A 9,147-nucleotide genomic window follows, 5' to 3' on the forward strand; every position below is an offset into this window, starting at 1 on the left:
ATATATGATATGTTATTTATATATTATATGGTAATATAAAACCTGTGCAGTAGAACAGTATGTTTAAGTTTTGTTCCTATTCTGAGGGTTGTAAATATGTAGCAGACTTTGGGGTCATAAAATAGTTAATTCTTGGGATGGTTCCCCCTGCGGTATAAGACACGTGGAACAAATTCTGCTTACAAAGCTGGAAGAAAGCATTACCTGTAGCATCTGCCTGCCGAAACCAAAATCTCAATAGTTAGGAATTTCTGTCAGGCATTAATTAGTATTTTACGAATCAAATGATCATTTTATAGTGCACCGATCTTAGGCTTGTTACAAGGATCTACATTTGAATATTACAAATAAAACGTAGTTAAATTGAAGCTAAATAGATCTAAATACTGTAGAGTTATAATGCTAAAGCCATTATAAGTGGTGCTTTCAGTAAGTGTAAAATGTTTTACACACTGGAGGAGATTTACCAAACAAGGCACATGGCTAAAACATGCAGAAAGGACAAGTTTACTATGTGATTGAAATTATTTTGAAAATAAAAATCTGCTTTCTGTCCACTGAATGTAAGGACTAATCATGTCATGATGCGACAAGTATACTGCAGGTACCTCCGGTTGGGATCTCAGGCACTCCAAGCAACAGCAGCCGCTCAGCCTGTACAATTCACTGGCAAGCTTAAAGGAGAACTATGAGGTGAGTGATTTTCACTCATCCTCGTAGTTCTAGCCGACCTGTGACAATGAAACTGTCACAGGTCGGCTCAGTAGATCGGGAAGTGAGCGAACCAATACAGGCGATCGCTCACTTCTCGATCCTGTCACTGCAGAGAGCCGTGACAGGGGAGGGACTGGATTCCCCCCTCCCCGCTTCGATCCTCCAGCGCTGACTGGCGGAATGGACGGGGGAGGGGGTGGGTACAGCTGGCTCTGCCTCTAGATAGGCAGAGCCAGCTGTCACTCACACAGCTGGGCGGATCCAGACAATTGTCGGGATCCGTTTCAGCTGCGGCGTCTCAGTATACCGCGAGCTGTAGCTAGCGGTATACTGAGCTTTGGGTGACGGGAGGACGCTAGTTTGTGTCCCCCCCGTTACCCTTAGGAGAACTATGGGGAAATTCCTAACCCCATAGTTCTCCTTTAAAGACCCATGGCTGTCTGTGGCTCTAAGCATGTATCTGCACATCTAGCAGTTACCTAGGGTTAGGGACAGATGTCCGACCCTGAACGTAAAGAGATAGCATCCATAGAGGAACATATTTCGCTAACTGCATGTACCCACTGGATGTGCAGATACAAGCCTGCAGCCACAGATAACCCCGACTCCTTTCAGCCTGTCATTAAGTTGTATTGAAACACATTGGATCCTGGCCACAGGTATCCATAGTATCAGTGGTGTATTTATGCATTTGGCTGCCCTAGGCAAGCCAAGCTTCGGCCGCCCTCGGCACCTTACTAGCACCCCCCCCATCTTCACAACATAGGCGTTTGACTACGGCCGCCCCCCAGGAAGGTGCCGCCCTAGGCAAACGCCTACTTTGCCTCGCGGTAAATACGCCCCTGCATAGTATACTTCTCACATGATGGCACGAATAGGATTTGTGAATGATGCCTAATATTGAGTAATACTGTATTAGTCCCATCTGCTGTACAACTTACTAGAACCCAAGTTCAAAAGTAACAATGAAGATGTATAAAATGCAAAAGAAAGGAATGACGCTGTCATAAGGTCTTTTCACCTAAACGGGAGGTACTGAGGGCTGGACCCACTAAGCAGAGATCTGAATGCCTCTTCTGGTGTCTTCTTTAAATAGATCACCTAAATCCAAGACAAAAGAAAAAACATTAGTCATCTAGCTATAACAAATGTAAAAGAGCTAATTTCTAAAGGAAAAACATCTAAAAAGGCCTTGCTGTCTATCAAAAAGAAGTGCAATTTACTAGGAAGAAGCCTAACTGTGTTGTCCAGACTCTTCCTTTTTTTTAAAACTGTACTATAAAAATAATAGGTAGGTAATTAGAGACTAACATTCCAAATGGCACTTCAACACATTGCACCACACCACAACGCATAGTAATACACTACTGTGCACTATGGTGCGCTGCGCCAGGAAAAATAGTGATGAATAAATGAGCTGCCTTCACATGACATGTGAGATAACACACGTCAATAAGCCGAACCTCACTAAAACGGCAAGGTCTCAATGCAGCCAATAGATTTAATGTAAAAAATTAGTTATGGCTCCAAGGGATCCCACATCAGATGCCAGAGCAAGAGATTCCAGACCTTTTTTTCATTCCAGCATCTTTGTGTGGGGTCCATGTGTCTTTTTTGTTATGTTTTCTCTTTTTTAAGCGTAATAAATAAATCAAATCCTGTAGTGAAAATTGCCAGGTTGTGCAATACCATCATATGGGTATTGACCTAAATTCACTTTTGCTTTTAGACTAGAGCTACAGGTGAGATTTTAATTGCTTAGAGATGTATCTCCCTGCTGACATCTGTAAGAGATTCCTCCCTCCGAAATATAAATGTATGGAAAAGTAAGCATTTGTCAGTAAGGAGTTGCATGTCATAGTAACAAGCAAATAATATCTCATCCACTGTCTTAGAATCGAGTTATCTATCAGATTAGAGGCTGTTTGCCAGATCTGGCTGTTTACTGATGGATTAAGAAACTTTCTTATTTCTGTGGGCCAATTCACAAACATGACTGAGCCTGCTCAATGGAGAAAGCATTTTTCCTAGCCATTTGCTATGGTTTCCACTGAGACAGCCATTACCTACGGAGCTCCCTCTCTGTCCTTCATGAGCACTTACATGAAGGTTCTTTTGGTTTATAGATCTTTAGATGTTTTAGCTGTGAATGCAGGGCCGTCTTTAACGTGGGGCAAAAGGGGCAGTTGCCCTGGACCCAGTCATTGTTGTGGGGCCCAATGCAGCTGCCCCTGGAGCCCGCAAAAGATACACATAAGACACCATTCTGTTTACTATTCGATCGGCATGCTAGCGTGGCGTCTCAGGCAGGGTCATGTCTCCTTACTCTGCAGGAGAAATTGCATGGCAGGTGGGAAGGGTAGGAGGCATGGTGTGGCGGGGCATGGCGGTGGGGGCGCAGGGCCAAGAAAATGTTTGCCCAAGGTCCAATCAATATTAAAGATGGCCCTGTGTGAATGCATAGTTGGCCTGCATATTATATCCTCCGTAGATAGGTATGTGAAGTTTCTCATGTATCCAGGTCATGGTATAGCTGGCAGTAGTTAGTCACATTCAACTAAACTTGTCCTGCAATTTTGAAGACATTTTGTAGATTCTCCAAGCCACTTCTTCAGTTCTGATGAGTGTCAGGAAAATACCCCTAGCATTTATATCCATAGACATAGTGCAGACACCTTGGTCCAGTCGCCATGGAAAGGCAGATGTTGATTGCCTAAGTGCAGGATGGGAGTTATGAAAGGTGTGGAACCACCCTGTTCTAGTTACATTATCCCATCCTCGGTAGTCTGTATAGGTGTTAAACCTTTCATTTACATGGCTGAAGGTGTGAACTGTCAAAACCCCAGGGTAAAGATATCTGTCTCCCACTTAGAATGTCGTTTTAATATCTCTACTCAGCTGTTTTGACAACATCACACATCTTCAGCCATGTAAATCGAAGGTTTAACACCTATACAGAATTTTCCAAGGATGGGATAATTGAACTAGAACAGGGTGGTTCCACACCTTTCACAACTCCAATCCTGCACTTTGACAGTCAACATCTGCCTTTTCTACAGTGATTGGATTACATTGTCTGCACTATCTTTGTGGCTATAAATACTGGGGTATTTTCCTGACACTCATCAGAACTAAAGAAGTGGTTTGAGTAAGATACAAAATGTCTGCAGATAGTTGTGCTTGGCCAACCAAAATGATTGCCTTGCCATTCATCTTTACCTGATATGTAATGACTGGTATTTGCCTTATGATGTCTTATTTTTCTATTATCAATACATTCTGCATTATACAACATTAATGTGGGTTTCCAAATGCACAATGTATACAGAAAAGTGTAATAAAATGAGCATTATAGTAAAATATTACAGTGTGTGAATGTCCATTCTACTTTGATTAATAAAGTTGATTGTGATATGCTGCAGGTGTGAAACAGGAGGAATTTGTCTTTACTAAAAACGTTTACCGTTTAAAGTTTCCTGTGTGTTAGTACAGTCAGCTCTCATGTCTGACCTTCTCAGGAAAAGTGCAATGACAGAAGCAGTTTCATGTTTACATAGCATCACAAAGTCCTGTAGGCCTTGTCATTCTTCTGGCTCATATGTCAAATAAATAGATACTTGCCTGCTTGTGCTTTACACTGATTAACAATGCTGGCCATATACCAGCTGAGTCCCAAGTAATGCATTTGATATGAGCATTGCTAGTAATGTAGAGAAGAAGCCACCTTCTGACAACAAATGGGGTTTTCGAAGCAAACACTCACAGACGTATCCAACATTCTAGATAGTCTTTGCCACCAACCATGAAAAATATTCTTCCCCATACTGTACATATGGTAAATTGTCCTTATAATAGTAAAGCTTGAAAAATGTATCAACTGACTGATTCTGCTTCAGCCAGTGGTGTTTAGAGATCAGTAAATTATTTTTCTGATAATACTGAGCATTCTGCTATTCTATGTTTGGTCAGGTTACCATAAGGAATTTATAAGCCACTGCCTAGGGCTGCAATGGTGACAGCAACCATATGCAGCATGTAAGAAATAAGTTAAAATATTACATTCATTTAAAGCTGAACTCTGTGCAAGCAGATAAATACACTAACAGCTAAATAACTGTGATCCTTGCACCGCTGCAAGACAGCAGAGACAGGTCCTGGACTGCTCTGCGGGCTACACTACAATTAAAGGATCAGTCCACCCAAACCAGATATTTAAGTTATAGGGGAAGTCACCCACTGGCTTCTTAGATCTCTCCTCGGGACTCCAGCCATAAAATCTCCCTTTCATAGTCTTGGTTATTCCCACTAACTCTTCACATACTAAAGGTGTATCGCCAGCTTTAGCTTATTCCCTGCTCCGGCAGGCTCTCTCAATCTGTGCAACCGGGTCTCTTCTCTAAAGCCGGGTATAAATGTCAGTTCCTTGCCAGATTCTGATAAATCGGCTGAAATTCGGACAGTGGGTGCCGCTGTCAGCACCTTTCCATCTGGCATCCCTCGATCAGCTGATCGATCAGCTGATCAAAGGAGCCGGTTGGAAAATTCTCAGCAGAACAAGCCGCTGTCAATCAGCTTCTAGCTCTGTTCTGGTATTCTGACAGTGGCTGGTGGCCGCTGTCAGAATACATGCGATCATCAGGGAATTCGTCCAGTAACACTTGCAAGCGTTGATGGAGAAATCTGTTATATTTTCTTTGCTCAGCCCGCAGATTGAACGAAAAAGATATAACAAGTATACTGGCCTTAAGGCTCTGCTACTGGCCAGAAGGTTGAGCCCCGATATCAAGTACAATGCAGGTCAGCAGCCCTGCCTTGTACATATAAACACAAAGGACTGCCCACATCCTGGAGCGTCAAGGAGAAGAGGAGAGCGCCACAGTCAGCCAAGGCGGGGTGTAAGTCACAGCAAGCATTACACCTTATTCCTCTACCCCTAGGCAAAAAGGGGCATTTAACCTTTGCAGTGCAGGAAGGGGGGAAGGAGGAGGGACTGTGGACTGTAAGCATAGGTTTCTTTTTAATTTCTAGAGTGCAGCTTCAATAGACTTTTAAAATACATATATGTTTTAAGTGCCAAAGGATTTGTAATTTGCTCAGCCAGACGTGACCCACACACTTATTGCACACTGCAAAGGCAGGAAGATCACTCTCTTACTTCCTGGTTCAGATTTTCAGCTTGTCCCCTTCATGGGTTACCTCCCTGCTGATTGGACAGTGATGGTGATGCTGATTCACTGTCCAATAATTAGGTTGAAGGTGAACAGATTACATAAGAAGCTACTTTACTAAACTAGAAAACAAGCCTACCACTTGCCTCACTTTGCACTGACAAGGTTAAACAGGATGTTTTATCCTTTAGCACAGTGGTTGGCAACTTACAATGTGTAAATGGTCTCAACTGTGGCCCCTGACAGCTCCAAAGGCCGGCACATAATGTACAGTATATGACAGAAGACTATCAGAGACTTCAGACATACTAGAGGAGAGAATTTGAGTCTGTAGACATGCTACAGTGGTGGATGAGGACTGAGGGCCATTTACACGATATCCAGTGCGTTCCAGCATGCTTCCATGCCCTAAACACACTGGATCGCAAACGCCAAGTCTCCATTCACGTCAATGGCACCTCAGACACACCTCCCACCTGCAGTGCAAATACCTGCACCAGAACGCGTGGTACAGCAATGCCCTGTGTTCCAGTGCAGTGGGATCGCAAACAATTGTGCATGCATGAATGGCACCACTATTCCCCCTCCCGCCCCAGAACGTGGGATGCACTGGATAGTGTATGAATGGGCCCTGAAGACACACTGCAGGAGTTAGTCAGAGAATGGAGCCATGCCTCATTACAGATGAATGCTTCCACTACTGACCATCAGAGTCTGCAATGGGATGCACAGCAAATACCAAAGGGCCATCGGTTGGGCATCACGGGCCACGGCTTTAGTAAGTATAACAGAAAACATATATGTATTTCAAATATGTATTCTGTTTTCTTTTATTATACTTTAATTAATACACAACTGCATTAAATGGTACATTGTAACATCTGCCTGGAGTTTAGCTTTAAATCCAGATATAAATAAAATGCTGTGAGCTCTGTCAGAGACTGTAACGATAACAGGCGCCCTTTAATGCCAACCAGGCAGTACATAATGTGGTTATAAATATCCAATGTTTGTGTTGTTTTGGATTATACGGCCGTCTGCACACAGAGAGATGTGCATGTGAAATTCACAAAGGCTAAGGTGGACCCTGACATATGAGATCCGTTCTATTTATTTCTGTCCTGCTGTAAAATATTAACAAGGCAGAAAAAAGAACCTGACAGACAATAGGAGGAATGGATCAGAAAAGTAACTGCAGCAGGTCAGGAACTTATCCCTCTACACAAAGTACCCAGGGCAAGACACAGTGGCCATCAATACAGGCACTGACACTAACAAACATGTATTACCATCTTATTATTTGCACTCACCGCATATGCTCCAATCAGGAATGCTGCGTTGGCTCTTTTCCGCTGATCATAGCTTGTGTAGTGAACAATCTTCTTTCTTGACAAGCTAAACGACTGCAAAAAGATAAGTATGTCATCTTTAGGTCAACAATAATCACTTTTCACTTTAATTTCAAATGTACATCTTCGATCATGTAATAATATTATATATTAATGCTGAAGTTCAATCTGGTTATATTTTGCCTTCACTGGTTCCTCTTCTTCGTGCTAATGACATTTTAAAATAAAACCTTTCCATTTTGATTATATGCCTTATTTGGGCCCTGTGACATCATCAATGGGTCTCGGTGCTTCTCTGTGCAATACAGGCAAATTCTGGCTTGTGGGAGGGGCTTTACATAGCTTCCTGAAAACATCAAACCACCCTGTCCTAGTCCTGATATAAGTAGTGGGCTGGCTCTTTGGAGGAGTTACGCAAATGTAAAAATGCCTTGATAGTCTTATCATGCCGAAGTGAGGAAGAAAAGGCGGTCACAATGGTTGGGGGAGGAAGTATACAAGTCCAGAGGAGATAGTTGCTCAGATTAAAGCTGAACATAAAAAGGCTCAGGAAGCAGAACTTGAGGAAGGTGGTGAGGGAGTCTCCAAAGACCCCCACCAAGGAGAAGAAAGATCAGAGTTCAGATGAGAGTGATGAAGATGACGACTACCAGGCAAAGCGTAAAGGAGTCGAAGGCGAAGGCCTGATTGACAGAGAATCCCAATCGAGCAGCACAGGCATCTAAAAAGGTTGACCAGCTTGATCTGGAAGGTCCAAAGGAACTGTCATGAAGAGAAAGTGAGGAAATAGAGAATCAGACGGCAAAAGTACGTTATATGAAAATGCATTTAGCAGGAAAAACAGACCAAGCAAAGGCTGACCTGGCCCACCTAGCAATCATTCGGAAACAGAGGGAAGAAGCAGCAAAAAAGGAGGAAGACAAGAAATTAAAAGATGGAACGGGAGCAGCAGCCAAAGGATTGCAATCAATGTCTCTTAATAAATAATATCAACACCATGGAGACCACAGCCAGAGGATCCTTGGGCCAGCTATATGGCCTGCAGACTATTGTCTGGCCATCTGTCTGGCCCCTTGAGTGTCCACAACATACTATCTCTGATCAAGCCGGCGCAGCATTTCCAGGCTGAGGATACTGTTATGAAAGACTAGACATGCAATGTGCACATATTTATTTAATGATGAGTGTTTGTGGAGACTGGATTCTGAAGGAGGGGAATGAAGGTTAGAATTCAAAGTAAAAAATTAAATAAAAAAAATGCCTTGATGGGTGGGCATCAGTCTGAAGGACTGATTGTTCCTTGGCAAGATGCATTTGCAAGCAGACTGGCCTAGGTGATACCCACATGTGATGCCAGGTCTCCATTATTTAAAAAAATGAAATCTAATAAAATAAAGGGGCGGGCCAGGGACTGTAAGGCTGGGGATGAAAAGAGCTAGATAATGCTGGGTTTCCTTCAGCCCAGAAATGAGGTGAGCTCTATCTGGCTTGCTGAAGCTTCTAATACATTGTGAGATGCTCACAGTATGCAGTCAAACCAGAGTTAGTAATTTTATCAGAGCAGAGGAGAAAATGTACAAATGTACAAGACTTAAGGTAAGGCTGGAGCTTAGTTTTAATAAAGCTATACATAACATATCACTATACAGCTCAGCTTCAACTGGCTAGAAATCAACAACAAAATACACTTTCACATGGGCAGGGCCAGATTTCTACCTGCTACTGTGCAAACCAGTTTTACCTTGCAAGCTTTAGTTATGTCCATTTGCACACTTGATGCACCTACAACTCAACATTTTGAGCATTTTCATCATAGCAGTGAAGGGTGCCTGCTATGCAATGAAAAGGGTGGGGATGTTTTTTGTTTGCATGCCACAGAGACATGGTTTCTTTAATGTGCACACACATTATATATA

The 9,147-nt window shown here is 42.8% G+C and overlaps 1 protein-coding gene and 1 pseudogene across 5 annotated transcripts in view; one reads left to right on the forward strand and one right to left on the reverse strand.

Annotated features, from left to right (window-relative positions):
* The window catches only part of CDC14A (cell division cycle 14A), a 121,696-nt gene that overhangs the window by 64,827 nt on the left and 47,722 nt on the right, over positions 1–9,147 (reverse strand). For all 5 annotated transcript variants that reach the window (XM_018561979.1, XM_018561978.1, XM_018561980.1 and 2 more), the window contains exons 4-5: positions 7,193–7,285; positions 1,736–1,815 (exon numbers count right to left, since the gene is read on the reverse strand). In XM_018561979.1, the coding sequence (XP_018417481.1) occupies positions 1,736–1,815; positions 7,193–7,285 (173 nt within the window). The remainder of the gene's footprint in view (positions 1–1,735; positions 1,816–7,192; positions 7,286–9,147) is intronic.
* Positions 7,677–8,422, forward strand: LOC108791476 (annotated as a pseudogene).

The sequence above is a fragment of the Nanorana parkeri genome, unplaced genomic scaffold (genome assembly GCF_000935625.1).
Source record: "Nanorana parkeri isolate BGI_ZX_2015 unplaced genomic scaffold, ASM93562v1 scaffold553, whole genome shotgun sequence".
NCBI classification, from domain to species: Eukaryota; Metazoa; Chordata; class Amphibia; order Anura; family Dicroglossidae; genus Nanorana; species Nanorana parkeri.